Raw genomic sequence first — 27,981 nt, 5'->3', positions numbered from 1 at the left:
AGGGAGTTACAGGCTCTCCGGGCTCATCATACTCGCGTCGCCATCAACTGCCCCGTCTAATTTCGGAAGCCCGTTCACCTCTGGAGTGCCATCAATAGTATCTGTTGCTGGAGTGTTGTCCTTTTCAGAGCCCTTGAGATCTGAAGTAGACATCTTCGCTTTCAAGATAGGTCTCTTTTTCTCTGGGCTACCATCACCACCCGGACCAGGCGTTGATGGATTGATGCCATTGACCATGGAAGCGTCTTCACCTGTTCCATTGGTGACAACGGACTTCCTCTTCCCCTTATCACCGGGAGTTGCTGTTGCCGCTGCCGCAGCTTTAGGGGCGGGAGCAGCCTTCACAGGTGCCTTTTTCATCGGGCTAGCATTCTTCGCAGAGCCCTCTCCGATCTTACCGCTAGCTGGTATCCTTGCCCGACCATAGCCTGGCCTTTGCTTCAGAGGGAGTTCAAGATCCTCCACCAACGGCCGATCACCGTTTTCGCGCAGACGTTTTCTGAACCAATCTCGAACCAGTCCGATCTGTTCGTCCACGTTATCGGCAGTGATCTTTGGCCAGCGAGGAGGTTCCGTAAACATCTTCTCTGCGGCATCGGTAGTGCTGGCTTGTTGGTTGCTCATGCCAAGACGATTCTGCAAGATATGGAAGGGCACTGTAAGACTGGCCATGCCGAACTCTCTGTCGAGACCAAGTTCTCGGAAACCAAAGAAGTCTTCGTCAAGATCACCTGCAAAGTCACCACCGACGTACTGCTCGCCACCATCTTCAAACGTTCCTTGACCATGAGCTGTATCGTCCGTCAAAGCAGGTCGAAGGAGATCAGTAAGATGTGCCTTCATTCTATCATGCATCATGGTCAGGCGCGTAGCAGTCCGGTCAATATCTTCCCGAGCATAGACGTCCAGGTCATTGAGCGACAATCCACTTGAGTGTAGAGAGTGCAAGATCGCCTCTTCTAACGTGTTCGGACATTTGAACTCGACATCACGTTTCTGTCCTTGCCCGGCAGGGATTGATTGTGCCACAGGGATCCGGTAGTCTTCTCTGTAGTTTGCCAGCGAGGAGCACAGATTCTGGAAGAATTCGGTCGCAAGGTCCGTCATCGCATCGAGTGCCGAAGGTTGAAACTCCTCAAAACCAGCATGGAAGAAAATCTTGCCAATTGAGCGTTGAAAAGCTGCTTTGCAGACGTAGGGCGCCATTACTGGTCCTGCGTCCGACATGACGTGATTGGGAATGTCAGCTTCGACAAAAGGGTCTAGCTGATACTTCTGAAACTGGTTTTGATATGTTTGAGACTGCAGCTGCATCTGTTTCACAACGCCGATCTTGGAAACGACTTTTCGGGTCTCCTGTATTTGTCGCATGTTCGCATCCATCTTCTTGGCCAGCCGACTTTCAGGCGCTACGAATTGTTTCGGAGGAAGGAGTCTCAAGTACTCCTCGCCATGTTCAATGGCTTGGCCTTCAGTGTCTTGCTCCCACCTTAAACGCGGATTGAGGTCAGGTATGGCGGCCAGAGAATCATAATAATCAGGCAATGTGCTCTCTTCTTCCGCCTCCATGCCTTCAGCGAGGGTCCGATCTCGTTCCGAGACGTTAGTGCCAAGGTCTGCAACATCTTTCCCCGCTGCTTCTTGCTGAATCCGCTGCCATCGCCGCATGCCTGCCTTGCTTCGGAGCAAAGCAGTCTCCTCCGCATTCAGCTTGTCTCCACGAAAGAGTTTATGTCGAGTAGCAGCGAGCATTGCACGGTCCTTTTTGGTCTTCTGTTTCCAGAGCTTATACTCTTCATCCTCGTACTCGGGAACCAGGGTCTGCGAAGGCAAACCAGGTAGATCCATGTCCATGGCCTCGCTACCAGCCCCTGCAATACTCCCCGAACCGTGACCTCCGACTGGAGTCAGAATACCGGGAGGAGGAGTGGATTGACCTTGACTACCCTCGATCTCGGATTCAGCCCTTTGAACGGAGCTAATCGACTGCAGCACCGGCTTAGTCTCCGGAACGGGAGTCGTCTCTGGCGGGGCTTTGCGAGAGGTCGAACCGCCTTTCTTTGCGCTCTTAGCGGGAGCCTTGCGACCGCGCGAAGACATGATCGGTTCGTCATCACTCTCCTCTGCATCATCAAGCTCCCCATTGGCAATCTGCTGTCTTCTCTCCTCGGCTTCTACCTCGGCCCGGTCTCGAATGACGATATCAGGGATCAAGGGAACAAGCTTATCAGTTTCTTTTTGCATAAAGAGCGCGTGCTTCCGAAAGACATGATCAGGGTTGCTGTTGAACTTCAAGCAGTTCTTCCAGATCTGGGTAAGGTCATCCACAAATTCCTTCTTGGACTTGTAAGCAAGCTGCTTGAGCTTTTTGGTCATGGTGCCCAGGTCCATGGGCTGCTTGATAACAAGGTAATAGTCAGGAGCATCCTTCTTTTTGACAGGGTTGAGGAAGGGGAACGAATGCTCCGTATGGGCCTTGAGCTCGGTAAGGACCTTTTCCGCTGACTCGTAAAGTTCTTCTTGACCAACTTTGTCTTCGCTTGCCCATTTGCTTCGATTCTTCCGAACCTCACTCATGAGCGCGCGCAGCTCTGACTCGGTCGCATGTACCATGGAACGATGTTCGTCGAGAAGGGCGATCAGATTCTTTAGCGTTAAGCTGGACGCGCCGAGGTTGGCTTTGCTCAGGCTCCCCTGCTGCATAGAGGCATTTTGGCGATTTGCGTGCCCTTCAGCCTCGGCCTCGGCACGTCTCTCTGCCTCGTCGAGCCTCTGCTGGTCCAACATGGCATCTCGGTCGTTTTCCAGGGTGAAGAACATGGTGCGCGACAATGTCTTGACAGTCTCGGCCTCTTTGCGCTTGGCCTCTTCCAGCTTCTTGCGAGCATCTTCAGCATCCTCTTTTAATTTGGCAGCGTTCGTCTTCGCCGGAGCTTTTATGGAATCGGGAGTGATACTTGGGGGGAGGACCGGGCGAGCCTTCGGCGACGACGTGGCACCGGCGACGATGTGTACCTTGTTTGGCTTGTCTTGCAGTGGGGATGCCCTTACAGCATCAAGTGTCGAGTCTTCCTCTTCGTCGTCGTCGTCGTCGTCGTAATCGTCATAGTCATCGTCATCGACCAGTTTGCGCTTTTTTGATATAGGAGCAGGGGCCGCGGCCGAGTCCGCAGGCTCGGTGGCAGAGTCGAACAGAGTCGCATTGTCGATCGCGTGCCTCTGCGGTGCTACAACTTGGCCGACATTGTCAAAGAGGCTCGCGATCTTGGACTCGGCCTCTTCGAACAGGGCGCGGAATCGAATTATCTGCGGATCCTCGTCGAGATTCGGCTCTGGATCGGCGGGCTGTCCAGACTGGGAGCCGGCGCCCAGACTGCGCAATTTCACAGAATTGGGTGTGTGAGGTCGGGAGGGTGCGCGGAGCAGGCCATTGAGAGTATCTCTGTGTAGGGAGTGAATCAGAGGCTCATCGTCTGGTGGTTTCTGGCTGTTTGGGGGCGGCCATGTTACGGACATGGCAGTGCCAACCCCCGGACTGTGAGCGAGGGGTCTCGTAGATACTCCAGTTTGAAGAATGCCCTGCGACGGCGAGGAAAGGGGTGGGCGACGCCTAAAAGCGTGTGCAGATGGACATGCGACCCTGTAGATTTCAGATCCGATGGAAACAAGACGCGAAACGATGAAATAGGGGTGTTGTGAGATGAAGAAATTCTGGCAATCTGACGTGGTGGATGCGCGCAGTTGAGACGTGAAGTCGAAAGAAACTGCGTAGGTCGGTTAGAAGCCATTCAACTGGGCGTCCAAACTGCGCCAGCCGAGCCCCAGCCTAGTGAGCCCGATCTTACTTAAGGTACTTGTACCTAAAGCTCCTCGTACTCCGTACCGCTAGTTAAAGAGCAACCTAACTAAACCTCGACTTCTACCGCTGCCCAGGTACTTCTATTCGAAACTCCATCACAGGCTCCCTACGCTTCCGAGAGATCCCAGGCACATCTCGGTCTTCTCATCTCCCTACACACGATTTGGTCATTGGAAGAATGCCTCTGTTGCGACCGCTCGAACCTAGTCACTGAACCAGAATACCACTGTATAAAGCATCCTTTGCGCAGGCCACCTACGGCGTACCAGTACCACCAGGACACCATGCGAATCCGCTTCTCTTTTGCAAGCAAGTCTACCAACCCTGTGTATCCTTCTCGACTGCTAACTTGTTCGACAGTTGCCTTTATAATCCTCCTCCTCTTCGCATCCTCCCTCGGCCTGCTCCCTCATTCCTCGCTGCCTTCTACCCCTGCGGCGGCGCAACCCTACATCCCAGCCCAGTCGGACAAGGCAGTACACTTCCTGGTCTTCTTTGCGCTCACGGCAACCTTCTATTTTATCCTCGACACCAGCCGTCGGCGTGTCATCCATTTGACACTGATTGTGTGCACTTTGTCGCTCGGCGTGGGTAGCGAAGTGGCCCAAGGTCTGTTGCCCAACGACCGCGAGTTCGACGCCTGGGATGTCCTCGCGAACGTCATAGGCAGCCTGGCAGCGCTGGGTCTCTGCAGTGCATACCACCGTCGATCGGCAGAAAGACGCCGGATGGCCAAGTACTCCGCTCTCCCGACCGACGGTGTGGAAGGAGAAGATCTCGAGCTAGGTGAGCGTAGCGGGGGCGACGAACTCGGCCGACCTTCACGATCTGCGGACGATGGCCAGGAGACTGGTGTCGTGGCTCGCAGCGTCGAGGACGAGCTGGACAACTGGGATGAAAATGCCCCCGATGAACAATGGGATGAGGATGACGACGTGACGACGAGCCAACACACAAAGGCTACTCCCTCAACGAGCTCCGTCGGCAGCGAAGAGCCATCTAAAAAGAAGGCCGTGGACTGAACGAACAACTCTGATTGACGACATGAAGTATGAGGGCAAGGAACAACACCTCGAGGAGAGTCCAGAATGTACTACTACCGTTCCCATTCCTTTAGCGGCCAGGTATGCAAGAAACCTTTGATTTATTACTTTAGGTCCCGTACATGGTAAACCAGCATGGGTTTTGTTATACTAATCTACTCTTCCGTAATGCCGCGCAAAAGTTGTTTCTGTTATAAGGAAGAGTGAATGCATTGGCGATGAGGAGCTGCACCAACCGTCTTTCCATTATCATACAGTCACGTCAAAGTTCTCGCTTGATATCAGGCCCGTTTCAGCCATAGCTATTACATGATTGAAACCATCGTCTGCCCCGCTTCATTCGCGCGGCGCGAATACACCACCGTCCCTCCGTTCAAGCTACCTGAAGCAATTGAATCGGCCAAAGGAGATCCTGAAGGGGTTCCTCCTCACACCGTGGCGGGAGACGTTGAACCCACCGCCCACATGCTTGTTGCCGACGTTTTTCGTGTAGAGGAACGGCATACTTGTGTCTACCTAGTATGTCGTCGTTTGCCGTCCGGTCGTCGTCGTCGAATGGCGTGGGTATGTACAGGATTGTTCGTCTGTACGTGTGAGGTGCGAGAGGCAGATGTATAGATATATATATCTCTCTCACTCGCAAGTATCGGATACTGGATACGGTGGACAAGGGCAGGGGAGTGCCGGTAGGAATGTTCAGGGTCTCTTTTGAGGGCGTGTAGAAGTTACCCCCGGGCGGGTGGGTAGGTGTTTTGTATGAATGTGTGTACGTCAAGGTAGGTAGGTAGGTAGGTACTGTCTGTAGGTTGAGGGAAGAGGAGTAGATAGATGTCTGTAGTGGAAGATGGCCTTTCGACAGCTTCGACAATGACGTTTTCTGGTCCGTGAAATGAGATGGGTACTGTACAGTAGTCTCAAAGCCGGCTAAGATAGCCTTGGTTGGGGGCAAGGTCAGGGTCTATATATACCTACGAGCACGAGTACCTACCCTAGCTACCTGACCTGCAGTTACATACCCAGGTAGGGGTACGTGCTATACTACTCCGTCGGCGCCGGGAGGGAGTCAATGGACGACCGCCATACCTAACAAGAATGCATGGGTACTCGTCCTCGTAGATTACAGACTCCCTACGAGTACCGACGAGGTACAGGGGTAAGGAAATCAAGGCGATTGTCCATGTCACAGCCTCACAGCCACATACGACACTGCCGGGTCAGACAGATACCTTGGGTGATGGTGGTCAAACTCAACTACTGGGACGGCGACATGTCAATGGCCCGTAGATTGAATTGCCAAGCAACAAAGGGCTGTTCCCAAGAGAAAATACTCGTCCTACGAGGTAGAAGCAGGCTTTTTCGTCCATCGTCGCTTGCTGGCTTTGCTCCGTTGGGAAACTCAAAGTGGATGGAAACAAGACACCATTTGTTGGTACTACGATACTTCGTGCCGTGGATGCAGCGCTCCGATGTTCCAAGATTCTTCGCAAGCTGAGATCCATCACCACCACCACCACCACCACAATGACGTAGCAACCGTCGTTCCTGTGGCTGTGTCGCGTGGCTGATCGCAGATCGCAGATCGACCGGTCGACGCTGGCGCCTCGTGCTCGTTCCTCGTGTTGAGAGAACTAAAGAAGGCCTGGCGAACGATTACTTGGATATACCTAGCATGTACATAGGGCTCCGCCATCTGTCCCTTCACAGAGTGAATAGTTTGCGATCGATGGATCTGTTCTCTACATATGTTACAGGAATAAATCGCACGGGTTTGACACAGGTTGCACACGGGTTGCACAGTTCATCAAGCATACATTCATATCAAAGTATCCCCCAAAAGGGAACATTCGTTCAATGTTTTCGAAGTAAAAAAATCGTCATCTTTCTGCTCGGCTCAAACTGCGCAATACACCACCCAGATCCTTGGGAGGTGTGCCTTGTGCGTCGGGCAGAGCCTTCTTCCTGCCCTCTTTCTCTCGTTGCAAAAGCCTTTCCGCACATATGGCCAAGGCTCTACTTGCGACATTATCTGCTGCTTGGCGATATTGCCCTATTGTATGGACCCCGTCGGCGAATTGGTCGATCGTGGGACCTAGTGAATCGTACAGCCCATTCAGGCGTTTCGATATCTGATCAGGAGATGTTGAAGGGAGAGGTGGGACGCTATCAAGTGCTATAACATCCGACTCTGACAACAGCCTTTGGTCTAAATTGCCGTCGTTGGATTTGATCGACTCCTGGATTTGATCTGTGCTGGATAATGGAGAAGGCCGAAGAAGATTCTCCAAGGCTTCCTTTTCTGATCGGAGCCTAGATTGCACTTGAGTTAGCACTATAACAGATCCAATATGGGACAAAACTCACCGCTTGATCTGCTCTTCCAGCTCGGCGATTTTCTCCATGTTCTGGAGATTTCTGGGATTGGGCCGCTCTGGCAGTGGTTTCTTCTGCACCGGCTCATCTTCCCTCGTGAACCAGTCTGACAGTTTTGATTCGGTGGAAAGATCTTTCAGCAGTTCTTCTTGGATCACTCGCGCTGGTGAACGTCAGTAACTGCCGACAATTTACACCGCATGGACTCACCTGCAGATCGCGCACTAGAGTCCTCAAAGTCCGTCCCAATAGGCTTCTCGTCCAGTGCACGGGTTGCGCACCAGGTCAGAAGTTGTCTCATTCGCCGTGGTTCCGGAAGCCCTTCGCTTTCGATATGCTTGTAAAAATCCGGGATCTCCACTTCCTTATGTGGAAGAGCTGCAAAAAGGTCAGTCCAACTTCACACGCTGATACAAGCCATCACTACCGTTGGAATTCCCGCTCTCGATGAGTGAACTAGCTCTCCGCCCGCGAAGACCCAAACTACTTCGTCGCTCACCCTTCCCTGATTTCCCTTCACGCATGGCTTTGTTGCGCTTTATGACTGGGGTATCGGCAAATGGCAACGAAATCTTGGTTGCTGAATGATTCTCCTGGGGTATAGACGTATTCGTGTTTTGGTCCTCACCGAGTGCTTGACTAGATCCACCTGGATCAACTGTCTCGATATTGTTGTTTTCGGCGTAAGCCTGAGATTCTGTGGATCCTGTCGTTTGGGCTCTGTCGGGCGATTTCTGAGAATGCTGCGGCTTGCTCTGCGTCGGGAGTTCCTTGGATGGGCGGTCGCGCGGTCTTTCTGCCCGCCCCTCTTTCGATTTCCGCCTTTCCTTGGGATGCGCTGAAGCCGAGGGACTACTGGCATGCCTCGCCTTATCTCCCGAGAGTCGTTTCGACCGTCGAACTGCGGTCTGTTCATTCCGATCGGGTGTTGAGAATGATAATCTGTTTACCCTTTTCGTAGGCTGTTGGCGTTGCACAAGTTGTTCTTTGTTCTTCTGGACTTTAGGCTCCTCTGTCAACTTTCTTTTAGGTTCACCTTGTTCAGAAGCATGGTCATGCTGTTCCTCGGTCATCGGCTTCAAGTCGGGTTTCGATTTGACGCGTCTAAACATGAAACCATCATCCTCCTCATCGTAATCTGGTAGTGCGTTAGACTCATTTCCCTCGCCCCAGGTCTGTTGAGTTGGCTCACCAATTTTGCGCTTCCTTTCATTTCCACCTCTTGCCCCTTGGCTTCGCGACGTGTGGGATGTGCCGCCCACCATCTTCGTATTACCATTGATTTGCACCGAAGTGGTGGAGGTGGGCGCGTCATCTTTTTCTTGAACTCGCGCACTCAGTCTCCGGCTTGGCCTCTGTGTTGCTGACATTGGTAGGGGCTGGAGCGGTTGGCGCGCAACGAGCGCAGTCATTGGGACTGTTGTGCCGCGACTCGGGTCGAATGCGCGTCAACTTTCTTCGGGGTTTGCATGCACGGCGAGTGTTGTTATGTGCGGTCTTCAGTCATGGCAAAGACGTGGAGGCCGCCACGGGACAGAGGAATGCGCGGGTTGTCGCCGTTGCGCAGTTTGCAATCGTAAGCAAATCGTTGCAGAGGACTTGACATTGTGCTCGCTTCGCGGCTCCGGCCCAGTGTTTACATTGACTGCACTCTATCAACGCTAAACCGCTTTAGGCAGAGTATCATTTGCAGCCCCATGTTGTCAGTGCTGCAACCTTGGGTAGAAGACTCTCAAGCAGCTACGGATGGCCCGGAGGCTACATGCAGAGTTCTATTCGACGGATTGAGAGGATGCTCGATGTGCGTGAAGTTGTCCGGGGTCGTAAGGCTTCTTCGTTGTATAACGCGCTCTGGGCTTGAAGAGTAATAGACTCCTCAAACACGAACCAGCGGGTCTCGGCGGTTGAAACCTTCTTCTCTCAAACGCACGCACGAGTAATCACACGGTGATGAAGTTCAGACGTCAGGAAGTCAAGGCCGCGAGGAAGAATTGTCTACGGGTACGTCGCAGTGCGGCTGAAGGAGGACGACGGTGTTTGTAGTGGGCGAAGACAGACAAGCCTTAGCGAGCATACACAGAGTAGGTACGAAACATGCGTTTGTGGCTCTTGAAAACCCTTCGGCACCTAGTAGTCATCTCAGGGAGTGCGGGCAGACAAAAGTAGATACTCGTTGTACTACGGAGTCTTCGTAGACCCTGGTGAATTGCACACGCGGCACAACAGGTAAACGAGGGGCATTTTGTACCAAGAACGAGCTGGCGATGGCATCATAAGTTGGTTCGTCAATCGGGGAATCGCAAGCAACCGCAACCACCACCACTAACGGATGAAGTCGACGTCCTCACAGCCTGTTTTGGCCCCAGTCGATTCTGGCCCTCTCTCACCTTGATAAACTGCTCTCCCAACCTGTCCTGACCCTCGTTTGTCCTCCCACCACAGCCCTCGTCAATTGACGCCTGCGCCCAGGGCAATACGAAGCCACCAGGCCTTGGGCATCCTCGCAATTTGTCAAGGAAATACAGGTTGTCAACTACTTCACCCCGCCGGTCTTATTCACGAATTTCCTACGAACAGCTGTGATCACTTCTCATTGTCATCATGGTCCATATTTCCCTCCCTCGGAGCCTCCATAATCTAGGCAAGAGTAAAGACAATGGCTCGTCTTCCAACAATAATGGATCTCAACGTCCAGAGCCTCCGAGAGCTGGCAGCAGCAACTATTCTCTCACACCCCCCGAATCGAAACCCCTCATTCTCAAAGTCTATGTCATAAAGGTGAGGCAACTGGGTATCTCTCGACGGCACTCATTAACCCTCGGCATAGGCAAGGAACCTGGCAGCCAAAGATAAATCTGGCACTTCTGACCCTTACCTTGTTGTCACCCTCGGCAACGCCAAACAGTCGACCCCTTCTATCAGCAAGACCCTCAACCCAGAGTGGAAGATCTGCCTTGACATGCCTTTGACGGGCGTTCCCCTCTTAGAGTGTATGTGCTGGGACAAAGACCGGTTTGGCAAGGACTATATGGGCGAATTTGACATCGCAATTGAGGATATCTTTGCCAATGGCAAGGTTCAGCAAGAGCCCAGATGGTACAAGCTCAAGTCGAGAAGAGTGGGAAGCAAGAAAGAAAGCACAGTTTCTGGCGAGGTCTTGTTGCAATTTTCCATCGTCGACTCGGCAAATCCTTCTGCCAGTCCAGAGGAGATTCGCAAGAAATTCTTAGCATACATCGGATCTGAAGAGGAAGACGATGAATTGTCCAGGGTATCTACCAATGTCGACGCCGGCGACGAGGATGTTGACGATGCCGACGAGGATTTGGAAGAGTCTGTGACCGAGACTGAAGCTGGTCCCAAGGGTACAATTGCAGACAAGAAGGAGAAGAAGAGACGGCTGGCTCGCCTGCGTCGTAAATCCATTGCTGCAAGAGCCTACAATTTCCTCGGCGCTGACAACGATGTCAATGGCGTTTTGTTTACGGAAATCGTCAAGATCACTGATTTACCACCGGAACGGAATATGACCCGAACGTCATTTGATATGGATCCCTTCGTCGTAACAGCTCTGGGTCGCAAGGTCTTGCGTACTAAGGTAGTTCGGCACAACCTCAACCCCGTGTACAACGAGAAGATGGTCTTTCAGATCATGAAGCATGAGACCGGGTACTCGTTGACATTTACCGTCATCGACCGAGATAAGCTGTCTGGAAATGATTTTGTGGCTTCCACCTCTTTTCCCATTCAGAAGATGATCGAAGCAGGACCGGAGGAAGATCCAGAAACAGGTCTCTACGATCTTCCTGAACCTCCGGAATTTTCAGCAGCGGTGGCCACGAACCAGAATGGAAAGTCTAGATTCCGACTCCCCTTGTCTCGGTCTTCTTCACAAGGCAGTCTTTCCAAACTCGCTCGTCCAAACTTTAAGCGAGATGATTCTTCAGTTTCGGTGTCGTCATCTTTGTCAACTTCACTGAGCAACGAAGCTCGACCGCCTCCCCCAACGAGCGCGCCAGTTGACAGCAGTGCCAGTACTCTGAAAGTTCCTGGAACAGCCGATATTCCCAGCCCACAACCAGCAGAAGATCCCACCATGAAGTCGTACGTCTTGCCACTAGAGTTAAAGAACAAAGAACAATGGGAAGACAAGCACCATCCAGAGTTACACATCCGCGGTCGATACTTGCCTTACAAGGCACTGAGACAGCAATTCTGGAGGGCAATGTTCAAACAATACGACACTGACGATAGCAAACGTATCAGTAAGATTGAATTCACTACAATGCTCGACACGTTGGGCTCTACTTTAAAAGAATCCACCATCGATAGCTTTTATAACAGATTTGCCGAGGAAAATGAAGAGACCGGAGAGGTTGATTTGAGTTTTGACCAAGCTGTCATGTGCCTTGAAGAGCAGCTGCAGAAGGGAAGTGACAAGAAGACAACGAGTGAAAAGATCAAGGCCGCCATACCGACAAGTTTAAAACCACAAGAAGATCCCAATGTTGTCCAAAGCCAGATACTCCCTGGAGAAGTTCCTGTGATCGAGCAAAAGGTCACCGGCACCGCTGGAGAGGAGGGACAGCTACTCGACAACGATCTCGAAGATGTCGGCGATAGTGAAGAACACGTCATTGAAATTCGAGAATGCCCCATCTGTCATCAGCCCAAGCTTAACAAGCGGACTGAAGCCGACATAATCACTCATATCGCAACCTGCGCTAGTTCTGACTGGAGACAGGTGAACAACTTGGTGATGGGTGGCTTTGTTACTCAAAGTCAAGCCCAACGCAAATGGTATTCGAAAGTCATTACTAAGATCAGCTACGGTGGCTATAAGTTGGGAGCTAACAGTGCCAACATCCTGGTTCAAGACCGAATCACGGGCCAGATCAACGAAGAACGAATGTCGGTATACGTGCGTATTGGCATTCGACTCCTCTACAAGGCTTTAGGAGCTCGAGAAATGGAAAAGAGAAGAATCAAGAAGCTGCTCAAGACACTGTCTATCAAACAGGGCAAGAAATACGACGATCCGGCATCAGTATCCCAAATCGAAGGCTTCATCGACTTCCACCGCCTGAACATGTCTGAAGTGCTTTTACCGACAGATCAATTCAAGAACTTCAACGAGTTCTTCTACAGAGCTCTGAAGCCAGGGGCAAGGCCTTGCAGTGCCCCTGACCGACCCGAGGTGATTGTATCTCCAGCTGACTGCCGTACGGTAGTGTTCAATACGATTGACGATGCCACGAGGATCTGGGTCAAGGGGAGGGACTATTCGCTCGAGAAGCTCTTTGGTGATGCATATCCTCTTGAGGCAAAACGGTATAAGGGTGGCAGCATGGGGATCTTCCGACTGGCACCACAAGACTACCACCGTTTCCACGTACCGGTGGATGGAACGATCGGAACGCCCAAGACCATTGAAGGCGAATATTACACCGTCAATCCGATGGCCATCAGGTCGGCTCTGGACGTGTATGGTGAAAACGTGCGAGTGTTGGTACCTATTGATTCTGTCGCGCATGGCCGGGTCATGTTTGTGTGTATTGGTGCTATGATGGTCGGATCGACAGTGATTACGCGGAAACCAGGCGAGAAGGTCAAGCGAGCTGAAGAGCTAGGGTATTTCAAGTTTGGCGGAAGCACGGTGCTTCTCTTTTTCGAACCCGGGAAGATGGTTTACGATGATGATCTGATCGACAACAGCAACGGAGCTCTGGAAACATTGGTAAGTCTACGACGTTGTCTTTCTCTTAAGCCTTCAACCGCCCACAACTGACTTTACTTGTTTAGGTCCGCGTCGGCATGTCAATCGGTCACTCGCCAGACGCCGAGCCACATAAGCCAGATATGAAGAAAGACGAAAGCAAAATCACGGCTGAAGAAAGAGCAGACGCGAAACGTAGGATTGAAGGAAGTCTAGCCCCTAGTAATGATGGGGAGACAGCACCAGCTGCGTAGCGCCGCATAACAGTGTGATGTGGTATCAGGAATCAGCCATGAGCAATCGAATCGATTTATGAATGCCTTTGTCTTCTTAGGTAGTTATGCATACGTGTTACATGCCGGTGGTTACGACGGGGTTGGGATCGGGGTCAAGCAAAAGTGGGAGTATCATTTATATACCGAGTCTGCGCGTGCCTTTGGGCATGAAAAAAAAACCCCACCATCAAACCACTAACATTAGGGAGGTAACATACAGAGTACCCTCACTGGCTGGAACCTTGCGAGCTTGGATACCTAGGTACCTCAGCTAGACAATGCATATCATACCATACTGCTGTTCATACGGTAGCTTGGGGGCACCTGCGGAGGAACGTCAAGGACGACGACGATGGTTTTGGTTGATGACTTCACTCCTCAGAGAGGCAAGGCAGTCAGTTACAGGCAGCGAGGCAGTCGAGATAACCTTGTAATCGGGATTTCAATCAATAATGCTATGCCATTATTCCTACCCGATACCAATTTGATCAGTAGGTAGGTAGGTAGGTAGGCGGGGTATTCTAATCTATAACATCATTAGCTATAATATTGTAATATCGACGGTCACCGGACCAGCACAACCTTTTTCTTTTAGTTGATGGTTTCCGTCCGAAGTGATTTTTATATGTATGATTAGAGATATAGATACGTATCTAGATGTACACCTACCTGGTCATTTCTTGACCAGAGAGATCCATTTCGCAGCATCCTGGCCACCGGCACCAAAAGTACCTCCGGTGGCCTCGGACATGACCTGTCTCTCGACGATCGGGGCCACGGTGTCGTATACCCTCCCCGCGGCCATCTTGACAAACTGCCACCCGCCCATCTCGGTCTGGACCATGGCGACCTTTTGCTCAGGCGGCGGGTTGGCTTCGGCCTCGGCATTGGCGTCCCTGTTTGTCGCGTCGGCCGCTCCTGCTGCTCCTGCTGCTGGCGGTTGGAAGAGCTGCTCAATGTTCTTCACCGCGACTTGCTGGTGCGAGGGCCCTTCGCCGAAACAGGTCGCCGCGAGGCCCTTGACGCTCAGCCGCTCCTTGACGGACTGCGACTCGGACGGGTTGGTGTAGTGGTACGCGGCGACGGCGAGCACGAGCACGGCGAAGCAGTACAGGAACTTGAACCCGAGAAGCACGAACAGCGGCACGATGGGCACGCGGGTCGCGATGTGGTTGTTGTTGCGCGTCTGCTCGAGATCGGTCTCGTGGGCGTCCAGCGTCGCGGAGAACATGTACATGGCGCAGCTGGAGAAGAAGTTCCCCCACCAATCGGCCAGCTGGCTCGAGTTGTCGGCCTGCTGGATTCGGGCAGACGCGTAGTCCAGACAAAGGTCCGCCGCGGGAAGGCCTGCCGCGAAGGGGTACGAGACGGGACCGCCGGCGTCAGCGTCCGAGAGGGACGTGTTGAAGGTCTGGACGGTGCCGTTGACCCAGTCGTAGTTAACTGCGTAGAGGGATGTGCTGCAGTTCAGCATCCAGGTGTAGTAGTAGTTGTCGTCATAGAATATTTCTTCGTCGTATTCCCACTCCCCCCAGTCTGTGCCGTTGGGCACATTCTTCCACCCGAGTGACCATGCACCGAAATACAACGGGTTGGTGAATGCGGCGAACTCGACGTTGGAGGCGTCGTTGCCGATCATGCGGCTCAACGATGCGTCAGGGGCAAACCCGACACCCGTAGAGACATTGGATGTGGTACGGAGGCCGGTGGCGAGCGATGCACCGTTGGAGGTCAACTCGCCGACGTAGCCCGGGCTGCATTGGAAGGTGTAGTTGGTCCCGATACTTCCCCAGTTGTCCTTGCTCTGGTCGACGCTGACCCATGGGAAACACTTTGTCGTCATCGGGGTGCACTCGGTCTTCACGGCGAATGTTAATGCGCGAAAGTCCCGTGTAGTGTTCATCATCTTGTCAGCCAAGTACTTGTATTGAACGTTTGGATTCTCCGGGTCACTGTAGGTCCTAACGATGTTCGTTTCAGACAGACCCGTCATGGTCAGCATGGCTTCATTGGCGTTGAACACATTGTAGCTCCACTTTCGGGGATCGTGTATGTCCTGGTCGTAGGTCAGGTAGTTCATGTTACAAGGCATCGGCCATGGGTCGCCATCCGAGGTCTCGTTGAAGGCCCAGTAATCGTAGCAGGTGCCGTTGGGATTCCAAAGACCTCGGCCGAAGTTGGAATTCGAGGAGTTGGTGATTTTCTCGAGCATGACCACCGTGCGTGGCGTTACAGTCGTGGCGAACCACGTATCTGCGGCTGGGATGATGATTCTATGCGCTCTGTCAGCAGTTGGGATGGTACGGGACTGGGCGCAGGAGCATACCCCAAAGCTGTGACTGCAGCAAGAGCCGAGAACGCATGAGGTATTGGTGAGATCCATCTCTTTTTGTGCTTGACGTGATAGTGCACGCAATCTTTCAACGGGGTGAAGCTACTTCCTCCTAGCAACTGAATCAGGAGCGACATCTGGTGTGGGGTGAGGAGGTCGCGGGCTTCGTCTTCTTTTGAGATGAGGATGATTCGACGGGCGACGAAGAAAGCAACCAGTGCCATGATGGAACTAGACAGGTATGGTATGACTTTACCAGTCAAGGTTGCGATGGCCGTCAAGGAGGTAGGATTGAAGTCAACAAACACGGCGGGATCACCACCAAGGTTCTTCCAGTCGCTCAGAATCATGTACAGGCCTGAAGCCGAGGTGGTATTGCTGGTGAGCCGTAGTTCAGGCCAGCCTCTGTTGGGGTCGACCTCTTTGGCGTAGATGACGCCGAGGAGGATAGCTGTAACAATGACCACGAGACCACATGGGATTGCTGCGCTGAAGACGATGGACAGGAAGGCTCCATCCATACGTTCGGCATGTTCATGATTGATCTGGATGGCCTCGTTGTCCGGCTGCACCTCCTCTGTTGTCGTCACAGGACCCTGGGTTGCCTCTTGTACACCCATCTGGCCCGACGTGGTGCAACAATCCGTCGTGGACCTTCAGCCTGCCTGTCACGATAGCTGATGACTGGCCGGAAGGAAGAGATATATACTATTTAGTTTTCAGGGGTCATGTCTGGCTATGGAATCTGGTCCATGGGTGGCAAGACATTCTACCACCGGTCTTCTCGACTGCCGGACTGGCCGAGGCCCATCCAATCTCTGCCGTGTGGCACACGTCGTTGAAGCCATGCGTGCTTGATTGGGGGAAAAGCGTGCCGGAAAGGCTTTCCTGACGTGCAAACCAACTCGGCTGCGAATGTCCAAGATAACCTACCTAAAAGTTTTTGTCATCGAAGATCATTAGACGGAGAGCCGACTGACAGAGGTAAAAAGCTTTGACCCGGCTTCAAAGCAAAAACATGGCAATTCTCTCTTGCGCTTTGAGATGGCGCAAAGATGGATTGGCGAACAGCGATCGGGATGAGAAGAATCTGAAGATCCACCAATGACTTGCTAAGCCGCAGACGAGCATCTAGACTCTGTTAGCGCCCATCATCGCTACGCCAAAGTCGCTGGGCACGACAATCTTTGCTGAGCTTCGGGTGCCCACGCGTGCTATCGATCAGTGACAGTCGCGGTACTTTTCAACTTCTGGGCGGGTGGTGGTCCACTTTCGTCCTGATGCTCTACGAGGACAATGAGAATGAGTAGCTTGAGACGAGAAAAATTCCGCTCTCGGCACTGCGATGAGATGTGTGGTTCGTGCCGTCAATTGATGGACGGTACCTGTTACGTTCAGCCATGAGAAGCGGCATGCGCCATCCCACGATTAGTTTCATTCCTGGGCTGTCATCTTTGTCTCGCGAAGTCAGTTTTTCCCATGGGGGAATTCCGGTGGAATATAGCTTTCCCATGCAAAAATACCAGGTATTGAATCTGCTTGGTCTGCATTCACAGGTAGGTCCAGTAAGGCGATAAGGTGCGAGTGTCGACACAGACACTTGCAATTCCAAAATTGACGATGATGCGAGGTGTTGGTCAGTCCTGGACTCTGCAACTCTGGGGGGAAGAAAATCTTGGTCACGTGCCAATTCTGTTGGGTCTCTGACACGTGATCCAGACAGAAATTCTCGGTGCTGCTGAGTTTTCTGTAAACGGTGCAAGCAGTCTGAGGTGCTCACCTCGAAACTTCGGGGGTTTTGTTAGGGACTCTTGGGGGTTTTTTACAGAGGACAGAGGATGGACTGCTACGAAGGACGCAAATCATCGGCAACGGCAACGGCGTCGCGTTCAGCACGGGACAGCTACAATGGTACGGAGTACAGTACACGGAAATGGAGGTGGGAATGACTTTTTGGAACCAGGGCGGTGGCAGTGCTGAAATTAGCATACAATAACGCCCACAAGCGAGGGCCACATTCCAGTAGTGCTCGTGCTGGACCAGCCAGCCAAAAGACCAGAAATAATAGGGGACGCGGGCGTCAAATCAAGCGGCCCAAAGCATCGACCTCGGGGCTTGTTTGAGCTTGTTTGAGCTTGTTCGGGGGCTACGACAGGCTTGAAGCTTAAGTTGTAGGCGAGAAGCTGTTGCGCATGGTGGTCTGGGCATGAAACAGGTGCATACCGAGTCCTCAGTTGACCAGTTCCTGAGCCGTCTGGACTCCGGACCCGTAGCCTGGAAGCTGTACTGTACAGTACCCTGATGGATGCGAGAGGAAGCGGAATTCTCAGGTACCAAAGCCCAATGGTGCAAGGTACAGTCCTTGGTGGAGCGAGTGTGGTCTCGTTGCTATTCGCACCAGCCAGAAGCGACGGAGAAACAAAAAAGACTCACGGACACAGATTCTGCTCCATCGTGGTTAATTTTGCAACACCACAAAATCCCTTCATTGGGCGCATCCTGCACGATCCTTGCGATCCTTGCGATCCTTGCAGCCCTCGCCCAATGACGCCCGGCAATCCCCTTTTCTTTGCGCGGGGGATTCGCGTCCTGCGGCTGATGGTCATGGACTATTGTGCTCAGTCCAACGTCCAACAGGAAGTGTATCACCTTTCATCTCTCCGTTCTCCGTATTGCTTGTCATCTCTTGTCTCTCCTCTTTCGCTTCCATCTTCTCATTCTCCGTCATTGTTTTCATTTTCGTTGACATTGTTCCCTGTCCTTCGTACTGGCCAACTGAGTCTCTCCTCGCACTCTTTTGGTCTCAATATACTCCTACTCGTACTACCTCGTTGACATTACGAGTCTGTCCGTCTGTCCATTCGTTCGTTCAATCTATTCATCTTCGCCGTTGTCCTTCGGACCCGATCTTTGCGCTGCTTCGGCGCGTACTACCTCACCCCATTTCTTCATCCACGACAACCCTTCATCATGCGTTATTCACCTCTTCTATACCTGGCACCCTTTGCCGCAGCCATTACTCTCGATACCAGTTCGGTGTCTTCGATCGAGTCGGCCACTTCGAGTGTTGCTCAGGATATGATGTCCTACTACACCGGCAATCAGCCTGGCCAAGTACCTGGCCTGCTGCCGGGCTCTTTAAGCTGCAATCCTAATGTTGAGGGCACATACTGTTGGTGGGAGGCAGGTGCCATGTGGGGAGCGTTGATAAACTACTGGCAATATACAAATGACACGACCTATAACAACCTGACTATTAATGCATTGCAGTTCCAACGAGGTCCCGACAACAACTACAACCCTCCCAACCAGTCAAGAAGTATGGGTGTCGACGACCAGGTCTTTTGGGCATTTTCTGCCCTGGACGCCGTGGAATCAAACTTCCCCGAAGCCGGTGGTGACAACCCCTCCTGGTTGTCTCTTGCTCAAGCCGTGTTCAACTTTCAACATGACCTGTGGGATCCTCTGACCTGTGGAGGTGGGTTCAGATGGCAGGTGTTTTCGTTCAACGCCGGGTACAACTTGAAGAACTCGATCTCCAATGGAGGCAACTTCCAACTGTCTGCTCGTCTCGCCTACATCACTGGCAACTCGACCTATGGGGACTGGGCCAATAAAGTATGGGACTGGATGGAATCAAGTCCGCTGCTGCAGACCGACGCCAACACAGGAACATTCTATATCTGGGACAACACCGACAGCAACAATAACTGTACTGACGTGCAGAACTTTGTCTGGAGTTATAACTATGGCACCATGCTTTCCGGCGCCGCCTACATGTACAACTTCACCAACGGAAGTGATCTCTGGCTGAACCGTGTCGAAACCATCTTAAACAGCACCTACTCCCTCTTTTTCCCGCAAGAATTCGGTGGCAATATCATGTATGAACTGGAATGTGAGAAATCTCTCAACTGCGACCAAGATCAGAAGAGTTTCAAGGCATATCTTGCCAGATGGATGGCCGTCACCAGTGTCCTTGTTCCGAGCACAGCGGCCACCATCAAGCCAAAACTGGCTGCAAGTGCCGCCGGTGCCGCCGGTCAATGCGACGGAGGAAGCGATGGCCGCACGTGCGGCCTGCAATGGACCACGGCAACCTGGGACGGTACCAGTGGAGTGGGTCAACAGGTAAGCTCCCAGTCCTCTTGTCTCTGTCTCTCGCGTAGCCTTTCGAAATGACAAGTCCTCGAAACATATGCTAACAAAGCGTTTGCACAGATGGCTGCATTATCAGTTATGGGATCCAACTTGATGACCGAGAACATGCGACCACTCACCTTGAGAACGGGAGCGACTTCGAAGAGCGATCCTAATGCCGGTGTAGATGCTCCCAGTAACCCAGCTGCCACTAGGGAGCCCATCACCACCGCCGACAAAGCCGGGGCCGGCATCCTCACGGTATTGGTCATTTGCGTTATGGTCGGGGGCAGCGCTTGGCTGGTCTATTGAGACAGCACGCCAGATCACGCCTCGCCGGCCTGCCAACGACATGAATTTTCGACGTTATACGTTTTACCTATTTTGTTTGCAAGTATTTACGACACCTTCGGAAGAAAATATTCACCCACCGGATCACTGGAGTTCTTCTTGGAAACACATTGTTTGAGTTAGGGGGTTGCAGAATCGTGGCACCTTTTCAACCGAAGTACATCAGGAACCCGAAGCGAAGTAAAGAGTCGTGCTTCTGGGAATGACTCGGAAGAACTGGGCCAGTCGTCAATGACCCACGCATTGTGAAAGCAGCACGACTAAACCCGGAGCGGGAAGCTATCAACTTCCAGTTAGCGAGCTGAGGAAAAGTTTGAAACAAGCCCACGTGTGGAGTTTCTGGCTTCGATATCGGTTTGCCTAGGACCGTGGATGCAACCTGTGCAGGCCACAGCTGTGAGAAATACTGTCCCCTACTTTCTGGGATGAAAATCGGACATAGTACAGCATTGGAAAGGCGTTCTACTTTTGAGGGGACTCGCCTTTATGGGCTACGGGTTTGGATAGGATATACCCTCAAAATATGAGTTTGGCGTGCTTTCTTTTTTAAGATATCTGCGCGCCATGGACATGAAAAGTAAGACTCCAGCGAGTCGAAAAGGATAGGACAAGTGTTGTGCAATGGAATGGATACATATGTCACTCTGTACCCTTTTGCATTCTTTTCGTATTCTCATTCTCGTTCGTGGGTTCGGCTTTGATTTTGATTCGTATTCACAAGTCAATCCTGTCCTGTCGAATCGAGTTTCCGTTGTCCTTATCCCAACCGCGGAGAGGCTTTTAAACCACAAACCTGGCTTTCACGGGGACCTTGTGTTCTCGTGCGACTCATGCCCTCTCGATCTCATGATTCCCATCACAGACAGCATTTGGTAGGCCGAACGATTTTAACTCGATGCGGAAACAATCTAATTCCGCGCACGCGGACTTTGCGATGCACGAACGGGCAAGACGTTGCACCGGCCGAGCTGCGCACCAGAGTCCGTTCGAGCCACTTACAGGTTTACGTTGGTACGCCATTCGACAAATTGGCCAACCTCCCTGCTGGACCGGCCCCCGGTTGTCGGGATTCACGTTGAACCGACCATCGGTGATGCACACGTCCGTCCATCTGGTCAGTCGACGGGGGGCGAATCACGCTACGGCTGCTGCTGCTACCGGGGCACTGGGCAGATTCTATATGAAGGCAGGACATGCCCTCTGGCGAAGTGGGAAGGATAGGACGGGTGACTGTTTTACCTTGTCGTGGCTCTTTTTGTTGCAATTGCTAAAAGCACTCTCTTCCTTTGCCTGGATCCTCGATCTTGCATTCACCGTCATCATCGAGCTGGAATAGCACCATCAAGTCAGCTAGCAGCAAATAGGGCGCAACCCAAACATGAGCCGCAACGTCTTTACCATCTTCGGCGTCACGGGCCAACAGGGAGGTGCACTGATCAGGTACCTCCTTGACCACCCTGTGTTCTCAAGGGAATATACCTTCCGCGGCATCACAAGAGATGCGTCCAAAGCTGCGGCGGTTGCGCTGCGGGAGAAAGGCGTTGAAATCGTCGAGGTAAGACACATGCACCCTTGTCGTTCCTCCATCTTTCCCGCGAGACAAGGTGGCGCAACTTAAGAAGAAGAAGAAGAAGAAGAAGAAGAAGATGATGATGATGATGATGATGGCAGAGACCAGTTGCTGACGAAGAGTACCACTGTACGTGAACTGTACAGGCAGACATGAACAAGCCAGAGACCCTTGAGAAAGCCATGACCGGTGCTCATACCGTCTTTGCGCTGACGAATTGTACGTCCCGTTGCTCTGTCCCAGAGGTTTGAGTTGCGAGAGGACACAAGAAAGAGAGAGAGAGAGAGAGAGAGAGAGAGAGAGAGAGAAGGAAGAAGTCATGGTGCTGACGATTCCCACTTGCAGGGCTCGAATCGAAAAACCCCGCCGTCGAAGTCGTCCAGGGCAAAGCACTCGCCGACGCTGCCGTCAAAGCCGGCGTAAAGCTCTACATTTGGTCGTCGCTGCCACGCACAGGTCTCGCACACTTTGACAGCAAAGCCGAAGTCGAGGAGTACATCCGTGCCCTGCCTCTGACGGCGTCGTTCTTCATGCCCGGCTGGTTCATGCAGAACTTTGTCAAAGTCATGAAGCCAAAGAAGCGCGCGGGCGGCAACGGAGAATACGTCCTTGCGCAGCCATTCCCGGGCGCAACGCTCGATACCGAGCTGCCGCTCATCGACATTGAGGACGCGGGGAAATTCGTAGCTCCGTTCCTGGAGGAGCCCGAGAAGTTCGCGGGAAAACAGTTCTTCGCGTGCACTCGGAATTTCAGCATCGGGGAGATTCGTGATACTTGGACCGACGTCACGGGCACGCCGGTCGTGTATGATGATGCCGTCTCGGACAATAACATGAACGAGGCGGTCAAGGCGAGTCTGAAGAACAGGAACAGGTCGCTGGGGTATTATGGCGCAAAAGGGGACGAGGGAATCGAGTGGACGCTCCAGCAGGTCAAGGAGAAGCTGACCACCTGGGAAGAGTTCGTGAAGAGGGGTGAGCCATGGTTCGAGAACTGAGTGTGACTTCTTATTTCGAAGGATACAGCGGTCACGTAAGTGAGGATGCTGAATGCTGCGACTGCTTTGCTTCACTCCCGCCTTTGGAAATCGTGATGTAGCCACATGTATCAAAGCTCAAGTGGCGCGTGAAGATCAGTTGATAAGCGTTTTGCAGCGCCAAGGAAAAAATCAAAATACCCTCGAACTCCCACAACATCGATCCCGCCTCCAGATTAGATATCAACTGAAGCATCCACCAAGTCGAGATATCTGGGGTAGTCCACTGGGGTACAGAACCAATAGAAATGACCGCCCCGTACCAAAAGGAACTGGACCTCGGTCTTTTAGCGGTCCAACGCGCCGCTCTCCTTACAAAAACCGTCCTCGCCTCGGTGGACAAGGGTGCCCAAACCAAAGAGGATAACAGTCCCGTGACGGTGGCCGACCTCGGTGCACAAGCGCTTCTCATAAGCGCCATACACCATAACTTTCCCAACGACGAGTTCGTGGGCGAAGAGTCGTCCGAGACGCTCAGGCACGACAAACACCTGTGCGACAGAGTATGGGACCTGGTTCGGACGACGTGTCTAGCGTGTCAAGACACTCAACATCTTCTCGGCACAATCTCCTCAAAAGACGACATGCTCGACGCGATCGATCGCGGGTGCGGTCGCGGAGGGAGGTCGGGACGAATCTGGATGCTCGACCCTATCGACGGGACCAAGGCGTTCATGACCGGAGGGCAATATGTCGTTGCTCTCGCGCTCATTGAAGATGGGGAGCAACGCGTCGGAACTCTGGGGTGTCCGAACCTGCACCTCGAGCGGTTCGGCGGAGAAGTAAGTGACGCATCGGCTGCCACGGAAGGCGAGGGTGTCGTGATATCAGCGGTGCGTGGTCAAGGGGCGTACGTGAGACCGTTGTCGTTGTCACGGCCTGGACTGCTGCTCTCTCTGGATTCCGAGGTGCGCAGGATCAGCAAACCACCCCGACGATCGGGACGACCGATCCAATTCGTCGAGTCGACGGAGAGCCGGTCGAGCGACCTCGACGCCCACCGAGGCGTCGCTGAAAAGCTGGGCTCCAACTGGCCTGGCACCGAGGTGTTTGCAATCCAAATGCGATACGTTGCCATGGCCGCCGGACACTGCGACGTCATGGTCCGCATCCCGAGCGACAACGAGCACCATGAAATGGCCTGGGACCACGCGGGAGGTGTCCTGGTCTTGCAAGAGGCCGGCGGCAAGGTCGCGGACCTAGACGGAAGCCCGATCGATTTTGGAGCTGGGAGGCAATTACAACACAATCACGGCATAGTCGCGGCGACGAACGACGTGCACGCGCAGGCATTGAAGACGGCACAGGAAATTCTGCGAGACAGATCGAAACCATCATGAACCACTCCCCACATGACAATGCTCAGATTTTCAAAACATGATTCTATCTATGTCCATCCCACTTTCCGGCGCACAAGGAAAAAAGGGTTATAACGAGCATTCAACGTGCGAGCTTACGATATAACCAGTTGATTGTACATCGAAAGCGCCCCATCCGATCCCACCAGGAATGAACTCCCTCCTCTGCAAGGCCGACTCCAGTTCTCCTTTTTACAGCACTCAAGGCCAGCCGTTGCAGTTGTCAAGCCAGACATCAGTGCTGCACTCGACAAAGTTTTCAATGGCACGCTTGGCCTTGTTCTCGACGGGCGCGGCTTCAACGTCTCGTTTGACCACGGCAGGCTCAGCAGCAGGTGTGGGAGCTGCTTCGGGCTCGGGCTCGGGTTCGGCTTCACGCTTGACGACTGGCTCCGGGGCGGGCTCGATGACCTCTCGCTTCACAACAGGCTCAGGCGCAGACCAGCCGTTGCAATCGTCCAGCCAGACATCGGTTCGGCACTCGATAAAGCGCCGTTCGATCGTGGTGACCTCCTCTCGCTTGATCTTGAGGTCTTTGCTCCTGAAGCCTGGCTCCGACAGTCCCCCGTCGGGGTTGGTCAGAGCTCCTCCAAAGCCGAGGAGAGTATTCCAGGTATCGGCGGTCGACTTGTTGCGTGTTCCCAGTGTTCGGATCTTGGCCTGAGCGTCACGGCAGAGCTCCTTGGCCGCCTCGTTGGCGTTGCAAGCCGTGCTGAGTTGATCACAGATTCTGTTGGTGATGATGTCTGTGGATACCTGAGTCAGTATGGGTTCTCACTACAAAGCTCGCTCAAAGCGACGGAAAAGACATACTTGGGTTCAATGCCTCTTGCTGGCCACGAGCGCACAATGGGTCGGTGGGGAGGAAGGTGAAGTCGCCAGCAGACCGTCCGCCGAGACCACCTTCGAATTTCATGGTTGGGATGCAAAGACCGAAGTCCGGGTCTTCTTTGAGTGTCTTCTCGGACAGTCTGGCCCTCGGGGCGGCGAGCGAGCTCGTCGCGAAGAGGAGAGCGACTGCTGCAGTTTCGACCTTCATGACTGCTGAGACCGATCTGACGAGGGAAAAGCAAATGAATGTGATGCTGGAAGGATATAGAAGCGAAACGACTGTCTTGCAGGTGAGAAGTTGTCAAGAGCCGACCAGCGGTATGAAAGATGAAAAAAAAAAACCACGAGAAAAGGAACGTTGTTCAAGAAAGCAATGAGGATGTTGGAATATGAAGAGAGCCCAATCGACATTAGTAGGGCTTGGTATCCTTCTATTATAGCGATGTAGCTAGCAAGATTGGGCGGATGGTGGATGTGCCGAGAGATTTGTTGCGAAGGTGAGGCATGGATTGTCAGATCTGTGGTTTCAACTGGGGGCGCTCAGGGGTTCGTTATCCCCCCCATACACGCGGCGTCACTGTCCGGGGCCTTCAAACACGCGGGCAATGAGTACCGAGATCTCGCTTCGTACTACAAACAGCATTGGTGTAGTAGTGGCTTCTGCTTTTAGTAACGAGTCGGTGTTTGAAGGATTGCAAAAGGCTGAATTTTGCGGGGGTGTGGTGTTGATAGTAACTACAGTCTAGTTCCAGCGAGTCTCTTGTACTGAATATGGCCCTGTGGCTGGTGCAGGGACGCCGGCTGGTGCTGGGACGCCTTACTCTAGCATATTGGCGCGATGTCAAAATACTTGGATGGTCTAGACGATCTGTACACAATGGGGAGTCTGTCTCCGTCTGTTCAGGTGAGCGCTGGCGTGCTGACAAGTGCAAAAATTTTGACGCATCGATCCGTGATTAAGGGCGATCCTGCGTTAGAGACGAACCAAACTTGGCGAGTCTGGCCGGAGGATCAATAGTAGCCCAACACTGGGAACGTCATTGCGTCTGGAAACGATCGTTGATGAAAGCTTGTTCTCAGCTTGAGTCAGTGCGAAAGATGAAGCAAGATGATGAGGCGCGAGATGTTCCAGCTCGTCAGACACGGTTAGCGCCAATTTCGATATTTGTTTGTTACCAGTGTTGGCGCGCAAAGGAGGCTCTAGTATATCCGCCCCGGTCGTCTTAGTCATCAGCCAATCACGTGACATGATTATGTCATCCACGTTCCTTCCCCTTCCTCACTCACCCTCACAGTCCGTAACCAACTCGAATTTTCCCCGGCCAGTCGAAGCAACATATGTGTTGACCACATCTCTCAGCGGCCAGAGAGCTCCGAATTGTACGAATGAGTACCTGCGGCAACTCATCGCAGCGGTCTGATCATTTCCCAACTGGCGTCGTTGTCAATCCAAAAAAAACCCCTCCTCAATGTCAAGTGAAAGCAACTTACCGCCGGCAGCATACACCGTTGCAGCACCGTCCACAGGCATGCATATGCCACTGACAAATGCTGCTTCATCGGAACACAGGTAAACGGCGGCGTTGGCCACGTATCCCAACGAGCTATTCTGTTTGAGAGCCTCGCCTCGAGGAAACGATGCCTCGAACTTGTGTCTGTTCTCCGGGGTGTCGTCGACGCCCATGAATGCTTGTGCCCTGGACACCCAAGTCAGCTACGCCGGCGCAGGCCGCGGCAGAATGTTGGGACGTCTCTCATACAAGTCGGTGTAAGCGAGGATGGGACAGATTGCGTTCACGCGAATTCCTGCGTGGCCATATTCGGACGCGAGACCTTCGGTGATCTGACGACCGTTAGCATCACGGCCCGCCCTGCTACTACTACCACCATCACCACCACCACCTGTGAGGGAGCCTTCCTGTTACCTTGTTGACAAATGCCTTGGTGCCGCCGTACCATACCTGTAGTATTTGGGTCAGCACGTTTTGCTCGTCGCGACGAAGTTCATCCTTCGGCGGCTTTTACCAGTCCGTTCTTGACTCGGATGCCTCCGACCGAGCTTATGTTCAGAATCGTTCCGGCCTTTCGGTCCATGAAATACGGCATGACCACCGTGACACTCAGGAAGATGGACTTCATGTTGACGCCGATGACCTTGTCGTACTCTTCCTCCGTGACCGTGTGCGAGGCCTTCTTGGGATAGGTGGTGCCGGCGTTGTTCACCACGACGTCCACCCTGCCGAATTCCTTCAATGACGCTTCGAGCAGCTTCTCCCACGAAGCTCGGCTGGTGACGTTTGTTTCCTGGAAGAACGCCGTTTTGGCACCGCCGGAGGCGTTGATCTCGCCCTCGACCTTCGCCCCTGTGGTACGATTGATGTCTGCAATCACGACCTTGGCCCCCTCCTCGGCGAACCGCTTGGCCATGGCCTCGCCGAAGCCGTGGCCTCCTCCGGTCACCACGCACACTTTGTCCTTCAATCTGCCAGACATGTTCGGTTACCTTTGGATTGAACTGTACTGCTACCACCGAGACTGCCGAGGACGAGCACAAAGATTTATCTTTTCAGCTCAACACCTCGTGTAGAAACTTCAGGTATGAGACGATGCTTTTTATGTGGTCGGCATCGGCACGTATGCCAGGGGATCTCCAATTCGGTCAGTCAATTTCCCCAACTGTTCTCCGTGAGTGACCCGGTCTCGACTGCTCATTGATAGCCACCTGACGATACTTCTGCGTAGCAAAGGCCCTTTTCAAAAGATTTTGAGGGGTACGAAGGTACAAGGGTGGTACACTTGGCGTCGACGCCCGAGGTATTCCTGACGATGAGTGAGTTCCGTGAATTGTGGCTGTCATGCGGAGAAGCACCCCAGACGTGTCGTACACTTCTTCGAATATCCGAAGTACAAGGCTGTCAAAAGTCGGGGGGGGGTAAAACACACAACTAGTTATACAATACATCACACGTTACGCACCAGGGAATCGCCGACTCCACGTACATAACGCCCATTTCGGTCCACGACGCTACATAGTCCTTCCCGGAACAAGAATAAACCTCCTGGATAGATAACCCGAGGGGTGCAACCAAATCAATCACC

The 27,981-nt window shown here is 52.9% G+C and overlaps 10 protein-coding genes across 10 annotated transcripts; 5 read left to right on the top strand and 5 right to left on the bottom strand.

The window, feature by feature from the left end:
- Positions 1-6: 6 nt before the first annotated feature.
- Positions 7-3,516, bottom strand: PV08_04859 (uncharacterized protein; the record flags this gene model as incomplete). Its single annotated transcript, XM_016379203.1, has 1 exon — positions 7-3,516. The coding sequence occupies one exon, from the start codon at positions 3,514-3,516 to the stop codon at positions 7-9; it is 3,510 nt and encodes a 1,169-aa protein (XP_016237880.1).
- Positions 3,517-4,143: 627 nt separating this feature from the next.
- On the top strand, positions 4,144-4,881 carry PV08_04858 (uncharacterized protein; the record flags this gene model as incomplete). The annotated part of the gene is made up of 1 exon (XM_016379202.1): positions 4,144-4,881. The coding sequence occupies one exon, from the start codon at positions 4,144-4,146 to the stop codon at positions 4,879-4,881; it is 738 nt and encodes a 245-aa protein (XP_016237879.1).
- A 1,895-nt stretch (positions 4,882-6,776) lies between these two features.
- Positions 6,777-8,684, bottom strand: PV08_04857 (uncharacterized protein; the record flags this gene model as incomplete). The annotated part of the gene is made up of 4 exons (XM_016379201.1): positions 6,777-7,209; positions 7,264-7,435; positions 7,483-7,650; positions 7,700-8,684. The coding sequence occupies 4 exons, from the start codon at positions 8,682-8,684 to the stop codon at positions 6,777-6,779; spliced, it is 1,758 nt and encodes a 585-aa protein (XP_016237878.1).
- A 1,189-nt stretch (positions 8,685-9,873) lies between these two features.
- Positions 9,874-13,242, top strand: PV08_04856 (phosphatidylserine decarboxylase; the record flags this gene model as incomplete). Its single annotated transcript, XM_016379200.1, has 3 exons — positions 9,874-10,050; positions 10,100-13,009; positions 13,075-13,242. The coding sequence occupies 3 exons, from the start codon at positions 9,874-9,876 to the stop codon at positions 13,240-13,242; spliced, it is 3,255 nt and encodes a 1,084-aa protein (XP_016237877.1).
- A 694-nt stretch (positions 13,243-13,936) lies between these two features.
- Positions 13,937-16,215, bottom strand: PV08_04855 (uncharacterized protein; the record flags this gene model as incomplete). The annotated part of the gene is made up of 2 exons (XM_016379199.1): positions 13,937-15,536; positions 15,590-16,215. The coding sequence occupies 2 exons, from the start codon at positions 16,213-16,215 to the stop codon at positions 13,937-13,939; spliced, it is 2,226 nt and encodes a 741-aa protein (XP_016237876.1).
- A 2,350-nt stretch (positions 16,216-18,565) lies between these two features.
- On the top strand, positions 18,566-20,047 carry PV08_04854 (uncharacterized protein; the record flags this gene model as incomplete). The annotated part of the gene is made up of 2 exons (XM_016379198.1): positions 18,566-19,726; positions 19,817-20,047. The coding sequence occupies 2 exons, from the start codon at positions 18,566-18,568 to the stop codon at positions 20,045-20,047; spliced, it is 1,392 nt and encodes a 463-aa protein (XP_016237875.1).
- A 1,417-nt stretch (positions 20,048-21,464) lies between these two features.
- On the top strand, positions 21,465-22,654 carry PV08_04853 (uncharacterized protein; the record flags this gene model as incomplete). Its single annotated transcript, XM_016379197.1, has 3 exons — positions 21,465-21,641; positions 21,803-21,875; positions 22,002-22,654. 3 exons carry the CDS (start codon positions 21,465-21,467, stop codon positions 22,652-22,654), a joined length of 903 nt encoding a protein of 300 aa, XP_016237874.1.
- A 287-nt stretch (positions 22,655-22,941) lies between these two features.
- Positions 22,942-24,033, top strand: PV08_04852 (3'(2'),5'-bisphosphate nucleotidase; the record flags this gene model as incomplete). Its single annotated transcript, XM_016379196.1, has 1 exon — positions 22,942-24,033. One exon carries the CDS (start codon positions 22,942-22,944, stop codon positions 24,031-24,033), a length of 1,092 nt encoding a protein of 363 aa, XP_016237873.1.
- A 219-nt stretch (positions 24,034-24,252) lies between these two features.
- Positions 24,253-25,090, bottom strand: PV08_04851 (uncharacterized protein; the record flags this gene model as incomplete). The annotated part of the gene is made up of 2 exons (XM_016379195.1): positions 24,253-24,797; positions 24,865-25,090. The coding sequence occupies 2 exons, from the start codon at positions 25,088-25,090 to the stop codon at positions 24,253-24,255; spliced, it is 771 nt and encodes a 256-aa protein (XP_016237872.1).
- A 1,213-nt stretch (positions 25,091-26,303) lies between these two features.
- PV08_04850 (uncharacterized protein) lies at positions 26,304-27,375 on the bottom strand (the record flags this gene model as incomplete). Its single annotated transcript, XM_016379194.1, has 5 exons — positions 26,304-26,314; positions 26,374-26,579; positions 26,643-26,725; positions 26,808-26,843; positions 26,908-27,375. The coding sequence occupies 5 exons, from the start codon at positions 27,373-27,375 to the stop codon at positions 26,304-26,306; spliced, it is 804 nt and encodes a 267-aa protein (XP_016237871.1).
- Between the last annotated feature and the right edge of the window lie 606 nt (positions 27,376-27,981).

Source organism: Exophiala spinifera, assembly GCF_000836115.1.
Source record: "Exophiala spinifera strain CBS 89968 unplaced genomic scaffold supercont1.3, whole genome shotgun sequence".
NCBI classification, from domain to species: domain Eukaryota; kingdom Fungi; phylum Ascomycota; class Eurotiomycetes; order Chaetothyriales; family Herpotrichiellaceae; genus Exophiala; species Exophiala spinifera.
The sequence above is the reverse complement of the archived record's forward strand: the minus strand, read 5'-3'. Positions and strand labels throughout refer to the sequence as shown.